General features: G+C 39.5%; 1 protein-coding gene across 2 annotated transcripts in view; it reads left to right on the top strand.

Annotated features, from left to right (window-relative positions):
* The window catches only part of mtus2a (microtubule associated tumor suppressor candidate 2a), an 82,016-nt gene that overhangs the window by 22,824 nt on the left and 35,450 nt on the right, over positions 1 to 23,742 (top strand). For both annotated transcript variants that reach the window (XM_067433076.1, XM_067433075.1), the window contains exons 2-4: positions 15,734 to 17,804; positions 18,080 to 18,347; positions 23,485 to 23,691. In XM_067433076.1, the coding sequence (XP_067289177.1) occupies positions 16,014 to 17,804; positions 18,080 to 18,347; positions 23,485 to 23,691 (2,266 nt within the window). In that variant the 5' untranslated portion in view covers positions 15,734 to 16,013. The remainder of the gene's footprint in view (positions 1 to 15,733; positions 17,805 to 18,079; positions 18,348 to 23,484; positions 23,692 to 23,742) is intronic.

Raw genomic sequence — 23,742 nt, 5'->3', positions numbered from 1 at the left:
CATGGCAACGAGACTAGACCTGTAGTTTCCCAAGAATTATTTTCATAATGACCGTGTTACTGTGTAATCTCATTGTCTGATATTATCGTCAGCACCATCCATGATAATATTCAGCTCAAGGAATTCATTGTTTCCTCGTCAATCTTTCTGACGATAACCCTTAATAAATGTCACCATGGTAACCACCATAGTATCCACCATAATACAATACAGTCATTGTTTTCTAGAGTAAACCCATAATTAATACAAGTTCTCAATCAAACCCTATGAATAGTTTACCCACAGATGGAATTTCTGTCATAATTTACTTCCCTCTGTTCAAATTCCTGTATGAATTTGTGAAATTGTCTTCTGACAAATCCAAAAGAAACCAAATCCAAAAGAATCCAAAAGTCAGTGGAAACCCAACATGGTTACCAACATTTTTTTAAATCAGAGTTTTCATCTATGAGTGAACTATCACTTTCTGTAAAGCTGATTTAAAACGATTTGTATTGTGGAAAACTCTGCAAATAAATTTGAATTGAATTTAAAATTGTTCAACCAACAATCTTTCATCATCTACTTGCCCTAATCCTTCTTTTCATCCATGAAACACAAAAATATATATTTTGAAGAATATTCATGCTGCTCTTTTTTCACCATTGGCTGTCAAGCTCCAAAAACACCCAAAAAGCGTTCCATATGACTCATGTGCGCAGTTATCTAGATCATCTAATGTATATAGACATATAAACAGGGGTTTTGAGATATATATATATATATATATATATATATATATATATATATATATAATATTATATATAGATCAGGACCGTTGCGGTGACAGCCACAGGCAAGCAACATGGGGAATGATATCAGCACATTAACAACACAAGTGATGGATGACACCATTTAGCCACAATATAAAGCGATTAAAACAGGCTACCAGCCACATGCACAGTATAGGATTGGATGTTATATGACACACTTTACCCACATAGTCATGTTACAAATGTATCTAATATGAGTGTATTTTGTATGTTTACAGTTTGTGTATTTTTAATTTGCCTGTGTGAATCCCATGGGCTTTGACCTGTCAAGGAGACAAGGTTGTTTATTTGCAGGTTGCAAGGTTGGTTATGAGACAATGGAAAGTTACTAGGAACAAGAATATTCTGGAAGGCAATAGAATAACAACTAAAATCACAAGTGACCTTGGTTGCAATTATCTCTATCTCTAAAGGATTGAACCAAATGGCCCATACAGAGTTATGGCCGTCGCCCAGATAAATTGATTGGTGTGAATAACAAAGAAACAGCATTTCTCAGAGAAGATTGCATGGTAGATCGATCTCCTGTGGGAGGTCCTAATAATGCCCATATGTCAGAAATGTATTCATTAGGCAGAAGCAATGATCTCATTAATGATTACAATATACAGAAAATGTGGCAGTGGTGCATGTTGATTTAGAGTTGGCTTCATCTGAAGTCCTCACAGGCTTGGCGTCATCTCTTCACAGACGTTGGGTCATCTGAAATCTTGTTAGAGGCTGGATCCAAACTGGAGCTGGCAAAATCCCTTTTGGTGCTTTTCAAAATGAAATTCATATAAATGTGAGTGTTTATTAGCTTTGCTTTGAAATGAGGGCGTCTTGTTTACTCTGAGCTTCCTTGTCTGTGCCAACAGCTCCCACATCATCTCTTCATAACTCTCTCTCTCTCTCTCTCTCTCTCTCTCTCTCTCTCTCTCTCTCTCTCCCTCTCCCTCTCTCTCTCTCTCTCTCTCTCTCTCTCATTCTGTGCTGTTTAAGGTCTGCAGTATGCTCTTTTGGGCTTTTCTGAATGGAGCTGAACTTTAGGTGCAGGAGATGTGACAGCTGTGTCTCTCCTTTATTCTCACCCTCTCCATTTAACACTTCCCTCCTGCTTCTCTATCTTTCCATATATTTATCTCCCTTTTCTCAGCCCCTTTCACACTATGTCCCACCCTCCAACACACCTTTTCAGCTGACAAGTTAGCTGTCAAGATCTCTCTCTCTTCCTCTCTTCCACGGTCTCGTTTTAGCCCTTTCTCTTTCCATACTTTTCTGCCTTGGCCTTTGTCTGTCTGCATGTAGCTCGCTCTGCCTAAACATTCTGGGCATCCTGGAAAAGACACTGTCGCTGCCAGATGGCTTTCTTGGCAATCAGTATGGTTCCAATGCATCCTTTTAGTCAGCAAACTACATGCAAATATTTGCCCTACTTTGTTACATGACTCCAATTATCTCTCATGTGCCTGTACTTCTTTACCAGCATCTGTAAGGCAGAATACAGATGTGTCTGTCACAGCTGCCACGCTTGAGCCCTGTTTACACCTGCTATTTAGATCCATTTAACGGTGATCAAAAGAGACAGTTTTTTTTTTTTTTTTGGAGGGGATGGTCTCTAATATTTTGAATGGGGACATTATATTAATAATATAAACCTGCCTGCTATGTAATGCTTTACTTTAAAGGGTTACTTCAGCGATTAGCATATGGCTTTGTATCAGTAGAAACCCTGGAGAATATTCAAATTATTGTGCTTTCCCCCCTCATATCTCCCTGAGACAAGAGATTTATGCATTTTATTTCTGGAAAAATTCCTCCTATGATGCAAAATGACGATTTTTGCATCATAGGAGGAATGTTTGCCCAGAGGCTAAAGACTACAGCCAGCAGAGGGAGCCATTTCCGCATGTTTTGTATCTGCGCATGGGGGATGGGAGATAACACTCAGCTGGCAGGGAGAGCTCAGCTTGCAGACAGGATCATTTAAACGGGAGCTATGTTGAGCAATGTAAGTCTTCTAACTTCTCAAATTCATTTCTATGAAAGTTAAGCTTGCAAAGGCATGAACTGAAACGCGTGCCAGACTGAACTCGCGTTGTGAATGTATGCCGCGAATGTAGTCGCGATTACCTCAGCTCTCATCACTCGTGCAGTTAGTGCTCAGTGCTGTGATACTCGCGCGGTGACTCACTCATTATATTGAACAGACACGTTCAGTTTTTAATTGTAGTGTCTTCTCTAACTCAGTCACAGTAATGAAGTTGGTAGTGTTGGGAATGGCCTCACAGGGCAGCGAAGCATTCTGGGAATTGTAGTCTTTCATCCCCATGGGACAAAAATACATTTTCTGTCTTTTCTCAGTCTAGAAGACACCAAATTCAAAAATAATTTCACATTTCTACTGCATTGATGACCCAGTTTAAATACAGATTCATCTTCCCAGCGCTGAAGTACCCCTTTAAGCCTGTTTATATGCTGTATATATATATATATATATATATATATATATATATATATATATATATATATATATATATATATATATATATATATATATATATATATAATTTATTTATTTACATACATTAAAATATAGGAATATATTATGTGATTTGATATATATATTATACAGTCAATTATTTTTCTAGTGGGTGTATGACACTACAGTTATTTTAAGTGAAGATAGCAAAATAAAGTAAACTGTTTATACATATTATACCCAAAAATTCTTCATACAGTGGACATACTGGACTACCAGTAAAATTGATACAAATGTGGACCAAAATTATTCAGACACTTTGAACTTTGACTTTGCCTTGAGGTTTTATTTTATTTTTCTTCAATTGATAAGGCATATTTTTACACCACGACTGAACAAAATGAAGCATTGTTTGGTGATGGGTTTACCTAAATTGGTATTATCTAATTGTGTACTTAACAGCTGATTGGTTGATTGTGTATTCCATTACAAACTTTCTATCAACGTTATCTGACATGATCAAGATTAACATTTTAACTCTTGAATTCTTGTCATATTTTATTTTCATTTTCTAATCTAGAGAAAATAAACTGTGTTAATGTGAGAAAATGTTGAAGATGCCTGAATAATTTTTGGTTCGACTGTATATTTGACCCCTCCTGTTCAAACCGCCAGCCCCAAGCGGGACTCGAACCTGGCATGAGAGTTGGACTCTTTAACATGGAGGCTAAAGGCTACAACCTCTAGCGTCAGTCACTAGAGCGTCTCTTGAGGTCAGAGGAGGGAGGTTTACTTGCACAGTGACTACTAGCTGGCCTCCGTTACACTCACCCCCCCCTAAACGTCACTCCCATGCGGGTCACGGCACCAATATAACCCCTCCTGTTGGAACCGCCCGCTACAAGCAGGACTCGAACCCAGCGGACGCTCTAACAAGGAGTCTAAAGGCAGCAACCTCTAGTGTCAGTCACTGGGGCGTCTCTTGAGGTCAGAGGAGTGAGGTTTATATATCCGTATAATCATTACTGTAAGACTAGTGAATCGAGGTCGAGTCTGATGATTGCTGAATGAAGTGAGGCAAATTTCCAGCCATTCTGTAAAATGTACCCGGAATGTTTGAGACTACAATCTCACTCACTTGTCAAAATGTTTTGAGGCGCTGTCAAATCCTGTCCCAGTGGAGGAGTGAGGGGAACTTGACAGACAAACTAGAGCATGCTCGACTGTTGTAAAGATGCATCTTGGATCCCGTTCAGTGGGAGTGTATCAACAATTTCTAGTTGCTGAGACATCAAGGACATGAATTTTCCATAAGCGACGTCTCTCGGGTCCTCTGTGAGAAGTGTTTTTCAATATCAGTGTAAATGTGTGAATTGCTCATAAAGTCTTAGCTCATAGGGGTCACCTGAGTGAATACAGCTGATCTGAAATGTTTACTTGCCTATCAATATGCGTGCATATTGCCAAAGCATATTTATTCAATACACACCTTGTATTTTTTTGAAAACATACCAATTTTTTTTTAAATTATAGCTTTGTACTTGTACAAATACTAAAAGGTTAGTTAACCCAAAAATTAGTGTGTCATTAATTACTCACCCTCATATAGTTTCAAACCCGTAAGACATGATGGTTCATCTACAAATTAAGATATTTTGATGAAATCCGAGAGCTCTCTGACCTCTCCAAAGGCAGCAATGTTATTGCCCCTTTCAAGGCCCCAAAAGCAGGGAATCGTTTAAATAGTCAACTTGACCCCAGTGGTTCAATCGTCATTTTATGAAGTCTTGAGAATCCATTTTTTGCGCAAAAATATACACAAATAATGGCTTTATTCAACAATCTCTTCTTGTATCTATTATTGTCAGTGTCCAACGCTGTTGACATAGTAAATACAATGCAGCACTTTCAAAGCACTATGTCAGAACGGCCAATGGTGAGCCGTTAACTTGAAAGCGCTGCACTGTTTACACTGCATCGACGGCGTTGAACACTGGCATAGAAGAGAAGGGATTGTTGAATAAAGTCGTTATTTTTGGGGTGTTTTGCGCACAAAAAGTATTCTCGTCGCTTCATGTGTTCGAAGATGGACGAAGGTCTTTGGTGTTTGGAACGACATGAGGGTTATTAATGAAAGAATTTAAATGTTTGGGTGAACTAACCTTTTAACTTGAAAGTAGTTTGATTATAACTGGTTTCAAACAAAAAGTGATATCCAAATGTGTATATGTTACCATGACCAAAAAAATTCAAAAATCCTACATGACACTAGCCTGACAAGCCAGACCCACATCAAGATGTTTGGTCTGGAAACTCACCATAGACAGGGCTCAATCTGAGGGGCGGGATAAACGGCTGTCTTTCAAACTCCCTCTGCACGCGATAGGATAGCGCTACAACCAACCAGAGCAACGAAGGTGAAGCAGAGCTTGTTGATAGATTAAACATTTGCCGTATCCGGTCGGCAAAACTCAGAACACATCTTCCCTTCTTAAGAATGACTCCAGTGCCGTTCTTTGTTCTTTTCTCAGAGAAAAGCTGAACTCCAAGTCTTCCAGAGTCGCGGTCAGAGCTGATTCGAAAGACCACCGTTCGCCAGTTTCTATGTTTACTAGAAGCACGCAAACGAAACTCAACTCGCCCGTCGTCATTATGGCCCCGCCGTCCGACTCTATACACGATGTGATTGGCCCGGCAAGAGTTAGGGGAATACAGCTCAGAAGGGTATTGAGAGTTGCTAGACGACACTCGCGGGCAGATTCAATTTGCTGCCGCTAGGGTGCGTCTAGATTTCTAGATTAACATGACACATTTTTGAATGAAAATAATGTAACAAATATAAAAGCTTAATTTTACTTTGAAATTAGCCTGCAGACAGCGGATTGATCCTGTCTCATATTTACAGTGGCATTGTACACTATGTCAGGGTCCCTTCAGGCTATGTGTACTGCGCATTGTGCGCAAACAAGGTCAATTAATCAGACTGGTTATAGTGTGTGAGATTTGGCCAGAGACTAACTCTACAACCAGGTCAGTGTGTCAAGCTCTATATAGGGATATAGTGGATCCATAATCAGGGATCATCAAAACAGAATATATGTACAGTTACACAATTATTATTATTTTAAATGTTCTCTAAATTCCACTAATCTTCCACTAACGGTGAAAAATCACCAATGTGCCAAATGTTTGCTACTGTGCCTTAAGAACTCACTTTTGCATGTAAAAGATTTTATGTATTTATTTATTTTATGTAGTCAGCAGGGCAGCATTTATCTGATAAAAAACACAGTACAAACTGTAATAATGTGTAATATTATTACATTTAAAATAACTATTTTCTATTTGAATACATTTAAACAAATATATTCCTGTGATAGCAGAGCTGAATTTTCAGCATCATTACTCCAGTCTACAGTGTCACATGGTCTTTCAGAAACATTATCAATGTTCAAAATGTTTTTGCTGCATAATATTTTTATTGGAACTTATTTTTTCAGGATTTTTTGATTAATAGAACGCAATTTATATCAATATAAGTCCTATAATTTGAGTGTGTATATATATATATATATATATATATACACACACTCAAATTATAGGACTTATATTGATATAAATTGCGTATATAATATAATATGTATGTGTGTGTAAAGAACATTAATGATAGTTTATAATGACCATGGGCTGTGAAGCCCTGGAAGAATAAAAGGCACCATCATTTTTTATTCCTTATGATATGTCCCCTATGAATAATCTCTCTTTTGGTCTCTGTGAACTAAACCAGAGATTTTGTCCAGTTTGGCTCCCTCGATGTGCCCTGAGCCGACAGATCCCCTTATAACTACTGTAAAAAACGATATTCATTCAAGCCTCTTATGTGACCACATACGCTGTTGTGCTGAAATATTTAATTCTTCTCTCCAACTTTTACATTATTCACCATGAAGCAGCCATGGTGAATGTTCACACATTTTGTACCCTTTTTTTTACCCTCACTTCTCGTCTTCATTGTTCAGACCTCTTCTTTCACATCCATCTTCTTATTTTGTGACCATGGTCTTTGATTTTTGATTGACACACACATCCTCAATCCATGACAGGAAGAGAAGAGCTTTCAAGTACCATTAGTCTCGCTGAATTAAGCCTGTGTTCTGATCTGCCGCACGCTTCTTTTCCTCAGGCCCGTCCCTGATCGCCCCTGCCATGGCCAAGCGACAGCAGAAATATGGCGATTATTACCGCAGACCCTCAATAATTCCCAAAGCAGTTGTGTTTTTTGATTTAATTAAGCCCATCTACTTGAGCTCATTATCTTGATTGAGTAATTTGAGGGTGCTCGCTATTAATGTTCTGTTATTATTATGAGTTAAACTTTGGACGGGAGAGCTGGTGCCACGTCCTGTCGCACTCCACCATGCCCCAGTTACACACTTGATAAACCCTCTTTTCAAGATTGGCTGGCACGCTCGCCCTGACTAAGGCATCTGTTCCTGCCTCGTCTGGCTGCTCTGAGGAGCCCATGGTGCTTTTTGGTGCAGATTTTTTCTGCTTACAGAGCGCATGAGGAGCGCATCGAGTCAAACACAGCAATGAGGATGCTTTTCCTCATGGTGCATTTATTGATTTTTTTTATTTTGTATTTTTTTAAATGCTTACGTTAGTGCCAGCTATAGAGGACTAATTCTGTTAGTATTAACAGTATTAAAGCTTTACTATGTAATTTTTCTGTCCGCTAGAGGGCATCTTTTCAAAACAAAGGTGTAGTTTGATGACGCCAAGTTTGAGCTCAGAGTTTTGGGACATGTGGTCTTCACCTCACAGCAAGGTGAAAAGATTTAGGATAGGACTTGGGCAGAAATCGTGTTAATGGATGTGGTTATTAACATTACTGTAGTGTGAAGCTGAGCAGGACAGAGTGTTGAGGAGCTGAGCAAGGCCACTTGAGTGATTATTATGCCAACACATGCCTCGCAAGCAGCGGGACTTTTATTATGAAGGAACACAGTCGACGGCGCCATTTCCGCTTTTCCGGTCATGAGTATGAGGTAACGCATCTCTGTTTATCATATTAAATACATATAAGTGTGTTTAAAATTATGTTATGATGTTACTCTGTGCTCAGCGGCTGCTGTGACATGTTCACACTGCTAAGAGTAAAGCGCTTCTGCCAAATAAAACCGGAAACCGAGGGTAACGCAGATATGTTGCAAATGATAGGCGACTCCCTCAGACATTTAGGTTCATTCATCATTAAAATTAGCCTGATGTGGTCATACAAAATTCTAGTCAGAATATGAGTCTGAAACTGCTCCATTTGCTGTGATTATGGGGCGTGTTTCAACCGAACCAGGAAAGACCTCAATTGGATAGACCTACAACCAATCAGAGCAATGAAGCGACGCATTGTCAAATGTCAATAAACAGAGCTCAACTGCACTGTGTTGCCAAGTCCACGTTTTTTTCCGCGGTTGTTTTCTATGTCCGCGGATTGAAGCGACTATTATGTGATATATAGACCCATGAATGCGAAGCAATCTTGCCAAATTAACACATTTTACCCCCCAAACACCATTTTTTTCCGGAGAACCCCCCGAGAATCTATTGTTTAGGGCTAGTAGTTGGCGGGTTTTTTTGTAAAAGCTTGGCAACCCTGTCTGCACGTGCGCTGGAATAAACGATCTTTGCCGGTGTTGTAAAAAAATAAAAGAATTTAATGAGACACAGAGTACTTACCCGACATGATCATCATCTTTGAGAGAAATTGTGAAGGTGAATGCAGATACAAACAAGCTCTCCGTTTAGGATCCGAGTAAATATAATCCAAGCCCCTTTGATGACGTGATGATTTCGTTACTGTTAATCATCTGTCCATCATCGTCTAAAGCCCGCCCTGATGATTTCATTGGTCCGAACAGTTTCTATCCGGGGATAATTACTCCTCTATTGAGCGAGGCCAGACCGAACTGCCCGACCTAAAAATGTTGTGGGCGGGGCTAAGTTCGGCTGGCATCCAGGCTACATTAAAATAGCAATTTTCTCACAATTTACAAATAGTTGGAAACATTTTGGATATTGTAAGAACTCAACTGAACAAAATATTACTGGCCTAGTGGTTTTTGAATATTTTACTGCAAAAATACTACATAGTGCACCTTTAATTAAATAAATATAAGTTAAATTACAGCTGAAAGCAGCAATAAAAGGGCCCTCATCAGACTTTGTCAGGCCACCACGGACACGCCCTTCAGCAAAAACTCAAAATCTTCGCAATTTTATGAGAAAATTTGGTATTTCATAAACACACCTAATTTTAGAATAATTCTGTAACCCATATCAGGCATACATTTCCACCACTTTTCGAGCATGTTTAGTCCGTCAAAAATGCAATTAATTTCTGAGAAGAAGAGGGATAGACCAAACTCTTACAATAGGGTCCTCACAACATTGGTGCTCGGGACCTAATAAATAAATACATAGAAATTGTTTAATAGAATATTCGATTAGACATATATAAGTACTTATTTATATATTTATACTTATTTATACAGTATAATTATTTATATTTAAACTTATTTATGAAGATTGTATTTATTTTTTCGACATTTATTTATTTGTTGTATAAATGTTTTTGTCAGCATTTTTTTCATATTTATTTTGATGTGTGAAATACTTTAATTTATTTATTTACACATTTATTTTTTTATATATTGATTTGATGTGTGTGTGTGTGTATGTGTGTGTGTGTGTGTGTGTGTGTGTGTGTGTGTGTGTGTGTGTGTGTGTGTGTGTGTGTGTGTGTGTGTGTGTTCACGCATGTGTCTGCGTGCGTGTGTGTGTGTGTTTATTCAGTGTTATTTTAGTATTATTTATATACTGATTTAGCTTCTTTTCTTTCTTTTCTTTTTTTTAGTTTTCATTTTAATTTGTGTGTTGTGTTTTTTGGCTTTTTTGGTTTTCATTATTTTATGTTTTTGTTTTACTAAATAGTAGTTCTAAACAATAGTTTACTATTACTTCAACATTTCACATTTTCTTTTAAGTTTAAGTTCCCTTTCAGTCAGGCACATTCATTGACATTACGTTGTCGTCACTGACATATTGGAATCCCAATAATGAAGTCGGCGAAACGTCTCCCTTCCCTCCTTCAGGGAATGAGGGTTACATCCGAGACATTTTTTATCTAGCTTTTTATCAATCACAGAAAAAGTTTGTTTTAGATCTAGATTTAAATTGACTATATTTAAAGGGAGCGATCGACTGCTGTGCTGAATGAATGTGTTGACAGGACAGATGTGGAAAAGAGTCTTTGGCTCATTTTGAAGTTGTGAAGTCTTCTGTGCTCTATCTTTAGGCCAAGGTTAATTAACTCCAAAGGGGGCTTGAGAAATACCCGATAGCATGGACAAGCCTCCAGACCTGGCTGAAGCACACAGCAAACCTGTCTGTCTGAACTTTCCTTGCCCAGCTGTCACTTCAGTTAACCACAGCAGAGATACATACACACAAGAAAACCATGCGAGTTAACAAAGAGAGACCACGCCACGCCAGATTTTCTATTCAACAGATTTTCACAATGGGGAACAATGTAAGAGTAGAAAAACAGAATTTAAGAGTAAAATAATAAAACAGCAAATTCAACTCCCTGCCCTATCTTATCTTTCACAATCTTCAGCAAAAGAGACTATTGTTGGTGTCAGTGAACAGATATCATCACACATTCATCCTCTTACCTTGTGTATCTCTCTGCAGTAGTACAAAAATGTGTTTGAGATTAAAAGGAAGAGCTGTAGAGAGGTGCAGGATGTGAAACCAGAGGGTAAATATGTGATTACAGTTGTGCTAGTGGGTTTTTACCCACTACAGAGAACGCTGATACTCACCACTCTTCAAAGGTTAGGCATAGACCCGGATTGTCATTCACCGTTACTGTGTTCTTTCATCATGGCTGAATGGGGTGTGCACACTTCGGCAAGGGGGTGAATTCAGTTCCCCGAAATGAGATGATTCCCTGCTTTGAGATTTGAGAAGCCCTGTTGCGCTACATGCTATAGAGCTACATGTAAAGACGCCTTTGACTTGTGTGCAATTGGGCTCCTTTTTCACACCCTAATAGTGTTGATTTAGTCATGCACAACCTTACAATTAAGGACCGTGGCCATGGTACAGCGATTATATCATATTGGTAACTTTTTAAATATGTTACTGTATTGATTGTACTGAATTGAACTTTTATCAGCCCTGACCATAGAGACTGACAGGTGATGTCAGGAGCTGGAGTCATGTTACTGACGATAACAACTGGAATGCACTTCCAGAAAATACCAAGGATCTTGTTCCAGGAACATGTTGTATTTGAGTTCCAGGAACCTCTCACACCTGCAGAAAAATAGCAGGTTAGCTCAGCATGAACTGCTTGAATGTTTTGTAAGAGCTAGAGAAAGCAGGCCTTGGAGCTTGTATTCAGCTTGAAGGCAGAGTGTGTTTATGTGTTTAAGTACAACATGGTCCCAGGACAGAGTTCTCCTTCCTGTCTTTCATCCTCCTTCCTTCCTGACCAGGCCCTCCAGAATCAATGGGTGCTTCCTAGCTTCCTTGCCTCGGTCCTTAGCTCCACCCCTTCAGCATGCGAGGAATCTAGATCTATCTATCTATCTATCTATCTATCTATCTATCTATCTATCTATCTATCTATCTATCTATCTATCTATCTATCTATCTATCTATCTATCTATCTATCTATCTATCTATCTATCTAACTAACGTTCATCTCAGAATTGCATGATGTAAAGTCAGAATTATGAGGGGGAAAAAGTCAGAATTGCAAAGATGTAAATTCAAATCACATCTTGCTGTCTGTCTGTCAATAAGTGAGATATAAGAACCAAATGATGGTTTTCCATCTGCGATGCAGTTGACTAAAACAATGATATGCCATTTTTACAGAGCCCCGCACATGACATGCAGTAAAAAACTAGTAGGCTAAATCGTGCGCACGTTTTACTAATTTGTTCCCTTGATTTGCTAAATTGTGCACACGATTTATATTTCAAGGGAATGAATTACAGTTTTTCTCAGTCGCTTTGGTACATTTCTCGAATCAAACTCACAATTTGCAAAACAATAAGTGCATTTCTCAAAACAATTTGTACAAATAGCAAAACACCATGGATAACCTGCAAAAGCCACTCTCTTACTCAAACTCCTTAGTTCATCTCTCAAAAGTAAATATCTGTGTCAATGAACATGTCAGTGCCATCAGAATGACAAGTCCTTGTGTCATTGTGTACGGATAAGAGTCAAATTGTTTAGTCATGTTGTCAATATAACAGTTTACTCTGGAGGGATGTTCTGATGGAAACTACGGCTAAAGTTTTGATGACAATTATTGTTAATTGTAAGTTACATCTTAGTGTATGTGTGAGTGTAATTGCAAGAGAATGGAAAAGATTCAAATTTACACTCTTACTGTTTGTACTGTATATTATTTACAGAACATGTCATTGAGATACAGAAATGAAAAGACAGCACTGAATAGCACAAACAACAACAACAAAAACTAAAGAAGAAATGTGAACATAGGCAAAACTGTACACGCGGTGCTGTATATATATGGTAGTTGATGTTTCATGAGAAGCACTTTCGTTAGAGAAAGTCAAGATTCACCTGGGAGCAATTTACCAATTTAGGACAGATTTAGAAAAAAGTCTAATGGAAATATATAAAGTATAGAAATTTGCTTGACATATTATGTGACTTGTTCAACCATTTTGCATGTAAAGACTTATGCTATGAGCTTGTGTCTAAATGTTGTGGGGGTGAGACTATTCAACAGACCCAATATAATACAGTACATTTTGATCAACATGACATAAGCAACTGAAAATGTAGGAAACAACAGAGAATTGTACATAATCATTTGCATGGCTGTACCAAAGCATTTGCAACTTGTTCAAAGAAATGAGAAACTGCTTTTTTGATGTGCACAAGTGACACAAGGATGTGAGAATTGAACAGGTAGTTTTGAGAATTTCAATTCTGATCTGAGAAATGTACCAAAGTGACTGAGAAAAACTGTAGTAAAATGTCCGCACGATTTATAAATCGAGGGAAATAAATAGTAAAATCGTATGCATGATTGACCTTTTTTTTCTTGCATGTCATGTGCGGGGCTCCGTATGTTTTGTGCATTGGTTATGTTAAAAATTCCATAGAGTAAGTACTTTATGCAAGATCTTCAACCCTGCTTCTGGGGACCCACTGCCCTGCAAAGTTTATTTCGAACCTACTTCAGCACACCTGCCCGTGTATTTTCAACAAGTGATCCTGAAGGTCTTGATTATCTTCAGCTGTCTTTCATTAGGGTCAACTCTGCTCGACTCTGCAGGACAGTGGGTCCCCAGGAGCAGGAGCAGGAGTGAAGGCCTCCGGTGTTTCCTGGCTGTGTCCGAATCCTGTAAAATGCTGCCACATTTGAAGGCAGGAAGGCATCAAGCCACGTCCGAATCTAATGTTTGCTTCGCATTCTGTCTCCTGAGATACCTTCATCTGACTTTTGAAGGCAGCATACATCTAGCCTGCCTTTGATATCCCACAATCCTGTGCTTTCCATTCAGTGACAGTTGAACCAAGGATCTTGTGGATATATCATTACAGCCAAGGCAGTTGCTCACACTGTCATCATGCAAGCCATGACATATCTCATTGATAAAGCTTGATTGTGTGCCCTGGGGTTTCAGATTAGCGCCCCGTTGATACATTGTGTCAATAGTGCTTGTATTTATATTCTGTTCGTGCAGTTATGGGATTCACTCTATGCATTGTACCTTGATATCAGTCTTAATTTGCCTGTGGGTATGTGGGTGGGTGATTTTAACACTTCATCAGCCTAGAGTGTTGTGGGTGGAACTATGTGACAGTCTGGTGCTGCAACGTCAATATGCTTGTTGTCGGGTTGTTGCCCATTTAACCGGCTGTGATATGGATTTCATGGGCTGTCTCTTCTCCTCCTCTCTGATTTCCAGCACAAGCATTTGCATTTATATCTTAAACTTGATGCTGGAAGTGATTTAGTGGTCACTTCTTCCTGTTATTCAGCATAAATTTCTCAAGTCTGTGAAAGCAAAAATCATTGGAGTCAATGCTTGTAAAAAGAAAAAGAAAAAAGCAACCTCTCTCTTCTTACAAATCTATGTTGTGATTGATTATGGCCCACCTAAGTCACTGTAACACACACACACACACACACACACACACACACACACACACACACACACACACACACACACCGGTGCAACCCAACCCCCTTTTCCCAATTGGAAAAATGTCAAACTGACCTTGCTTTGTTCCTTTCTCTTGTTTGGACTATATCTACATATGAAAAAGCATTGGTTTTCTGTTTCCATGTCCTGGTCAAAATTATAGGCAAACAGCTGTTGTATTTTTCATAATTCCTACCCCCAACTGATTGCAACATTTTTTTCTCTGTTGTTGTCTGTTGTTGTTTTTTGTCCCATGTGAGCAGTGTTGGTAATTACAAGCCATTTCACACTCTCACTAATTGTCTTTTTTTTTATTTTCTTTTTTTTTTTGGGGGGGGGGGGTATTGGGGGGGGAGCAACGGCTAAGATGCCAACAGCTCGATTTTTTTTTCCAGCAGCACATCAGTCTTCATTTATTCAAATTGGCTTCTTGATTTTGCCATACATAATTCTCTGCAGTCAAGATATGAAAAGTTAATTACTCGAGAAAAAGAGATACTGCCATCTGCCATTAAAGGAATGAGCCAAACATTTTACTGCTTATGTCAATAGACTTCCTATTCATAACTGACTGTGGCTTGTCAATTTGTGGTTCTTTAAGGAGAAACAAATTAGGTGTAGGAAACATTACAATGCTTTAAATTGCACACAAGAAGTATTCAAAGAAGTATCCATTATTAATATAAAAGATCGTATAGTAGCCCAGCCTACTGGAAACAACTGGGGTCTAAGATTGAGATTTCAGTAGGGAAAGCCATTCATTTATTGAGAATAAATCAAGGAAATAACCCATTGAGTTCATTCAACTCTGAAATGATGCCACACATGCAATAATCTTTTTTGGTGTCGCAAGAATATGTAGTTTCATTTCCTAGTTGAGTCAAATACTGTATGTTTTATGCATTGCTTTGTGAATAAAAGGTGTAAATGTAAATGCACACCTTTTTACTTTGCTATGTTTACAGAAGAGTTGAATGCCTTTAAGCTGTTTTATATTCATTGAAATGAAACAACAAACAGCCATACAACAGCATTATAAATCTTGTTTCTTTCCTTCAATAAAAGAAGAATGTTTTGCTTTAGATTTGGTAGTCAGGAAAACTAACCTTTAATAAAACAAAAAATGAAGTGTTGCTTGATTACAACCTATATTATTAACAACCTTTCTGCACTGTTTACATGTCTTATTTTCTGTGCAGGTTTGGCACCAGATGAATGAACAAGGCATTTCAAGGTCCTGAAAGCTGATATGATTTCATCAAGTGCATTGCCCAGTTGAAAAGCAAACAAATACAGCTCTGTCCTTTTGGCGGTATCTTGGCGTAGAAATGGAAAGAACGTGAGATGAGGTTGTGATTCTGCACTCCATCCAAACTTCAAAATTTGAAAGACTAGGTGAAGGCAAGTGAGGAAACAAAATCTTTGATGGATCCAGGATTACCGTAGAGCTTTTGGGAGAGAATCTCAGACTGATACAACATGAATGTGCAAGAAAAGATACAAGCCGGTGAAGACAACCAACAAGGAGAAATACAGAATGACGAAAAGCAAACTTTGCTTGAAACTGTGGAAGACGCCAATGCCAATCAAATCACCAAAGAGAAAATTCATTCAGAAAACAGAGAGCATGGCAGCCCACTACCCCCTCTCGTATCACACTCTGAAGCCCAGGAGAGGATCATTATCTGGGGAACACATGCTCAGAGTGAAGACCCTGAGCTGGAAGAATTTGAATTGCTTGAGTGTCAAGAGTTAGAAACATTTATTGTGGAAGAAGAAGATGTCGACATGTCGAGAAGCAGAAAGAGAGCAAAGAACCTCTGTGACAGGACATTGACATCCACATCTATCAGTGCTACTGTTGGATCCCCTTGGAAAGACCACAATGAGAACCACAGCATAGATGAAGATACAAATGAGAACTCGCAGCCCCTTGACCTCAGGACCTCTAGCTCTCGCTCTGGAGCAAACCGGACCCTGAGAGAAGCACGAAGTGGTTCTGAAAGCAATGTTTTTTCATCTTCTCTTTCTGCAGTGACCAATCTCAGTGGAAGTTTAGCCAGTGCCCTGGACAGTGTGGGCCGCCCACAGCCTCTCTCTTCCCAGTCCACCAAGTCTACCTCAGGCAAAGGCAGAAACCAGCAAACAGCTACTACAGAGTCCTACATCCACTCAGAAAGAAACAGGGAGCTTCCCAGGGATTTGGACCAAAACCATAACTCTACTACACTGCCTCAGGAATCACAATATGACCGAAGTAGACTAATCACTCAAAGTGGAGTGTATCCTTCAAATGGAACAGTAAAAGTGCAAAAATTTCCAATGGAAGCAGAGCAGAATGGCGGGAAAAGGATGTCAACCGAGGTGCCGAAAGGTATGGTGAGGGTGCTACCTTCTTGTAGGCAGCTAGTCCGCCCTCTTTCTACTGAAAAACGACTAACCTCAGGATATCCAAGCATAGACACCCAGGCAGACCAGCAACAATCCCACTCCTCAGATACAGATCACAGCCATCAACAAGTGCTGCCAACTACAGCAGTCAGCAGTAAGAACACAGGCATAGAAATACTTGCCAACCAGGCCTTCACCCAAGAAGCCCAACACTTAAAGAGGCAGAGCTCAGCAGATCGTGCTGCAAGTCCCTCCAGCCTAGAAAGGAAGACTCACTTCAGTCGACGGACCTACAGCAGTCCAACTAGACCTTCAACACCTCCATCCCCCAAGACCACAAGGTCTCCTCAAAGACAGCCTCATTCCTCACCCATCAAGACTTTACCTTCTCGAGCTCCTCAGTTGGGTTATGCTGGGTACAGCTCAGGTTTAAGAGCCCCAGTCAAAACAACTATCAACACAAGCATCCATAAACCTCCTCCTTCAATAGAGGCTTCAATGGAGAACTCCCCTCCAAGCAAGTGCCCGCCAAAACCGAAAAGTGTCCGGCCTAAAATCATCACGTACATTCGGAAGACCCCGCAGGTGAAACCACAGTCTCTTGAGGGAACTTATGAGGTGTCGACCTTACCTACGAGGCTCTCAACGTACAGCAGCACACAGGCGAAACCGGTTGTAGGAGAACAAGGGGAAGTCGCTGTGCTGAGTGCCTCAAATTTACTCTACGATAAGTATCGACAAGAGATGCAGAAGGTTCGGTTCTTCTCTCCTGGACTCATTGTGTCTGGGATTAAGCCACCCAGCAACACCATGCCCCAAAAATTGGCCAGCCGAGCGGACAGCTTCTATGGTTCTCTTAACAAGCCTCTATCTGCAGCTGTAAGGAATACACTAGACATTTAACAATATACTGTTCTTTAACTAAATACTGTTATGTCTATTTATTCATAAATCTAATTACATGTCAAATCTATTATACTGTACATGATTAGTTTGGTGAAAACGAGAGTGCTTTGATAATGAATAGCATGCTGTAGAGTAATTACCAGATTACATCCTGAATGTTTTATGGAGGGAATGTCAATATGTTATTAAGCGTATTAAGGAAAAGTACTAACAACTACTGTTAATGTGTGGTGATATTTTTTGTTTAGGTTGGCAGATCTCCAGTCACCTTTGGACCTCCTGTGGCTGGAGCCGAAGACCCTTCCGGACCCCCTATGGGAGCACAGGATACAGGGAGTCTTTTTCGTTCACCACGGGGTCTAAGACCCCAGCTTGGCGTTGGTGCTGTAAACAGGACTCCCTCTGCAGCTGCAAAGAACAAGATGGTCCAAACAGGCCACCCAAAGTCACCACTGACCCTCAGTCAACCAATGCAGGCAGTAAACCCGACCACTCAAACCCCTCAGGAACCACAAGGTAAGATCAATGGTTCACTTTGCATGGCAGAATGAGTCAAAAGACTTGGCTTTTATACAATCTACATAGATTTTTACTAGTAAACTGTAGAAACCAATGACAAAGCAGTCTTAGAAACTTTTTTTGACTGATAGAAACACCAAGGCTTCATCCTAAGGACGGAAGTGACTCTGAAGTACTTTGAGATGAATAGATGTGAATAGAAAAAAGGAAGAGAGCACTATAAGTTTTCTCATCCCTGTCAGCTAGGCATTTGTAATTGTTACAGATAAACTCATCCCAGCCTCTAGTCAGTGTAAAATACACTTTACCTCCTGGCATTCAGTTAAATATAAATAAAATTCACATTCATCTTGTGCCATGAGGGAGTTCTCTCTGAGCTTAAAAAGTCCCTATCTTTTCCAAAGCACACTTCATTTCCTGACAACTTTGCCTGCCAAGGTGAAGATAGGAATTATTTCATCTTAAATCCACTGCCAGCACTGCCATCATCCTACATGCTTTCTTCTAGAGGGCATCTGTCTATCTGCATACCGTCATCTCACTGCAAACAAATGACAGTCTCCATAAATGCATGCAGATGCTGGTTTCTTGCTGTTGGGCCCTGTGTGTGATGCTTTGAAGTTTCAAAGCGATAAACAAAATAAATCATGCCAATATTTGTAGCTATGTCTGGTCACAATTTGTAGATGTAGTTGAAACATTATGGCGTAAGGATGCTACAGTGCAGTAGATAAAGAAACAGGCTTGTGGTACACTTGCAATACAGTCTTCTGGTATGACTTTCAAAATTGCTTGTTTAATTGCTTTGAAGTTGGTAATCACTTCCCACTGTAGTGATCGATCATGTCGCATAATTTGTTCACTTTTTCAAGCAATGATTCTGATCACCAGGCTTCTTTAAAACTGTCTAGGATTCAAATCTTCTTGAAATTGTCTAATGCACTGAAGTACCATAGCAGAGAATCTCTGATTGCTTTATTGGGTTTTGCAATCACTAAAATCAGAGCTTAGTGTCTGTGGAGAACAGAGTGTGTGTGCAGTGTGCAATGTATTTTTGTTTTTATTACCATCACGTACAGTTTATTAGTATTTAATTCTTCATTAATACAGTTAAGTGTTTATCACTGAACCATTGATAGCTTGTTAAAAGAGCTCTAGTAATGTATTCATGCACTTTAACACTCAGTAAGAAATCAATGAGGTCTTGAGCTTCAATCCATAACTATGCATTTGCATACAAACACACAGACACCCATATTCCTTTTCCTTTTCATTTATTTGTAACACTTAAAAAAAGTGACTCCCCTCTGGTGTTAAAGGGACAGTTCACCCAAAAATGAAAATTATATTAATTTCTGTTTATTCAGAATTTCCAATATTCTCTTTTCCATACAGTTAACATGAATGGGAACATCTGTGACCACCATTCACCTTCTTTGTATGGAAGAAAATAAATTAACATTGAAACTGCAAAATCAAAGCTATGATGGATCGCTTATGTGTATGATCTGGGCAAGTCCGGAAATATGGGGAAGTAGGAACAGGAAGGAATAAAGACGATTGATGGAGGAAAAAAAATCAGAGAGAGAGAGAGAGAGAGAGAGAGAGAGAGAACAGGAACACATTTATCTTTAATGATCACGACCCTCACATGAAGCAGAAGCTGCCTGCAATTTCATTAAAGACCTTGATGGCCCGGGGTTGGGGTGGGGGGTTGATGGGGGGACCGATGGAGCCAGGGCAACTTTGATTAGCGATGAATGGATGAGAGGGTGCTTTGTTGTGTGTGTGTGTGTGTGTGTGTGTGTGTGTGTGTGTGTGTGTGTGTGTGTGTGTGTGTGTATGTTGTGTGTGTGTATGTTGACTGTGTATGCGTGTGTTTTCATTTGTAAAGAATGCGTCTACTGCTGACACTGCAGTCTAATAAACGTCTGAGAATGCGACAGACAAAATGAGAAATGGTAGACTGTTGTTTAGTATGCGCTACGCTTTGCTCCAATCACAGCGTCTTGGGAACAGGGAACTCGAGGTGCTTTATCTCCAAGAGCAGGAGGGGATCATTCTCTCCACCTGCCCCAAATTGTGACCTCAGGTGGGGGAGTCTGGCAGTTCAAAGCAAGCCTGGAAGTGGTCCCTAAATTAACCCCGCAGTAGCTCTTTGCATGTGGATATATTTGTGTAACTTCCCTCTTATTCCTCTGCTTCCCAAAATCATATATTTGTCCTATTTGACAGCTGACAGTGCAATGAGCTGAGAGCGAAAGAGAAAGATAATAATCCTTATTAATTGCATGTAAACAGCTTTTGTCATCTTTACTGGTGTAAAAATAAGCACATAGGGTATGGAATACCCATTACTCTATTCAATTGAGGGCATTATTAAGCACTGATATCGTAGTAATTTTTGCAGAACTGCTTTTAGAGGAACCAATGGCCTCTTTAACAACTGCCCTCCTGGACTAATTAAAAAAGAAAGGGCTTCTGCTGGAGACCGTAAACTCCTGTTAATCACCAGAGGCTGTCCAATTAGAACCACACATTCTAGCAAACAAAACAGAGTAGCCAACATCAAGTACTTGCAGGTAAGGTAAAAAATTATATTTACTATTTGAATATATTTTAAAATGTAATTTACTCCTGTGATGGCAACGCTGAATTTTCAGCAGCCATTACTTCAGACGTTAGTGTTTTATAAATAATGTACGAACGCATATGGCTTAAGTGTCCACATATATAAGGAATGGAACAATTTAAATGTGTTGGTGAGGCTAGATAGAAATAAGAACCAATCTTCATGCTCAAAAACTGCAAGCAATCCATCCATACACTTTTATCGCACATAATTAATAAATTATTGAAATCATTTTCTGTTCAGTTTTATATTAAAAGGGTCCTTAATTATGATTTCACTTTTTTAACTTTAGTTAGTGTATAACATTGCTGTTTGAGCATAAACAACATCTGCCAATTGTACAACCCTCAAAGTTCAATGCAAAGGGAGATATTTTCTTTTACAGAAATCGCTTTTTAAGGACTACAACGAGCCTGTTCCAAGGTTGGTGACATCACAAACCCTAAAATTTACATAAACCCCTGGGGAACGGAACATGCAACAAAGGGTGTGAGACCATGATGGGCTGCTTTATAAAAGAGGAAGGGTTGTAGTAGTGGAGCACATTTAGGAGTCTGCTCAAGCTGTCACATCCGTCTTTTTTTTTAACCTTAATTTCAATACAGTGCATATGCAATAGCATGATTAACCATAATTAAACTAAACTATACCTTTTCTATATCCATGCAGCATATATTCTCTGGCTCTGTAGGCATCTTACAACAGTTCCCACACAAGCAATTTATAGATTGTTGACTACATAAATTCATCGACTAACCATTCAGAAACGTCCTGTTGCGTTCTACATGTTGTCACTTCTTGAGTCTCAGTTCATTGTCCGACTCCAGTTTGAACATAAAAGGCTGTTTCTGACATTTTCAGTGCGTGTTTGCAAGAGGTAATCAGAGCTGATATTACGAGCTCTTGAAGCTCCGCCCTCTTCCTGAAAGGAGGCCGGGAGCAACAGCTCATTTGCATTTAAAGGTGGGGTACACAAAAATGTTAAAATTTTAACATGCTATAAAAAATTATCTGTGGGGTATTTTGAGCTAAAACTTTACATATACACTCTAGGGACATCAGAGACTTATTTTACATCTTGTAAAAAGGGCATAATAGGTCTCCTTTAAATCTTTTTGAGCTCATATGGGGTCTTTATGAAACATCTAAGATTGTGGGCCCTATTTTAACAATTAGGAGAATATTTTAATGATGAAAAAAATGGTTGGCGTTCCAGGCGCATGGTCTAAAAGTGTTGTTGTACTAGTCAATCAATCAACTTTATTTATATAGCGCTTTTACAATGACGAGTGTTTCAAAGCAGCTTCACAGTGTTAAACAGGACAATATTGCAACAAAATTTGATTTGGCTAGTTTGATTTGGACTAGTCTCTTAATGAGTCATGGGTGTGTTTTGGGCTGTAACAATAAACGTGTTTCATCTCCTATTCCATTTAAAAGCCAGTTATGCTTCCACCATGGCGAATTCGCTATTTACACTGCGGATTTTGCAAGGCAAAATACTGAATGCTTCTCCAGAAAGGAATGCTTTTATTTTTAATATTTAAAAATGTTTGTGTGCTGCTCTACATTGCTCAAAGCATACACGTGTTGTGCACCCACCTAAAGGTGCATGTTACCAACGCGCCCTTTAACTAACGCAAAAAATACTGCGCTATTGACTTTAGACTAGGTTTTTGCCGGTGAATGGCGCAGTCGTTTTCATTTGCCTGCAAAATAGCAGCGCACTAACGATGTGCCTGAACACACCTAATTTTCAGACCAGCACGCCCATGGGTGAACAGATGAACGCGAGTGCATTTGTTATTTAAACCATGTGGCGCTGGACGTGAAAATGGTAACTGCGCAAGGCTGAAACTAGCAAAACACTTGCGATGCATCTGGCATCACATTGCGGCGTGGTGTATGATAAAGATGTTTTGGCAAACGTTTTGTATTAAATTAGACTCCCTCTGTCGATGAGAAATGTGACTCATTGCTCTTCTCCATGTGAATACTATAGTGGTATATATGTTGATGAATGGCCATGTCATGCTGTGGTCAGAGGAGGCAGACAGCCGCCAACCTCTTTATGATTCTTTCAGGAGCTTTTTAAAGCGATTTGGGTTTTTTTACCTCTCACCTGAGAGAGGCTATAAAACACCACAGTCTCTCTCTATCCTACTGTGAGTCTCTTTAAGGCCAGTCTGCCTAGAAATAGTTCATTTTAGGACACAACACTCACTTTTTTTGTTTCCTGTGTTTTCTGAATGTCCTTTCCAGCATCTTTTTCTCAGTTGCGACAGTCATGTTATCATGTACCAACAGAAAACATCTCTATGCCTCATTTTGTCACAGCATTATAACAAGAATATGTTATACGTAGTTGACCTCCTTGGTGACATGGTAATCAACTGAAAAAGCTGTAACAGAAGCATGTTTTTTATTTCCCAGAACTCTCTTTACAAGTGGTGTCTTTTTCCAGTTAGTTTGAGTACTAATCACAGTCTTCTTCACCTTCAGATCAGAGAAAGCCGGTGGCAACTGGGTTAGCTGCTAAATCCTTCCTTCCGAAGCCAGCTCAGTCTGGCCTCCGTCCTCCTGGTTACTCGCGCCTCCCGCCGGCTCGCCTGGCTGCCTTTGGGTTTGTTCGAAGCTCTAGCGTCTCCTCCGTGTCCAGTAACCACTCGACCGACAGCACACGGAGTGACCCCTGCCGACCCGCCTTCCGTGAGTCACTGAAACACAAACACTATGCATTCAGATAAACAAATGTGGATC

The sequence above is a fragment of the Pseudorasbora parva genome, chromosome 23 (assembly GCF_024679245.1).
Source record: "Pseudorasbora parva isolate DD20220531a chromosome 23, ASM2467924v1, whole genome shotgun sequence".
Classification (NCBI taxonomy): domain Eukaryota; kingdom Metazoa; phylum Chordata; class Actinopteri; order Cypriniformes; family Gobionidae; genus Pseudorasbora; species Pseudorasbora parva.
The sequence above is the reverse complement of the archived record's forward strand: the minus strand, read 5'-3'. Positions and strand labels throughout refer to the sequence as shown.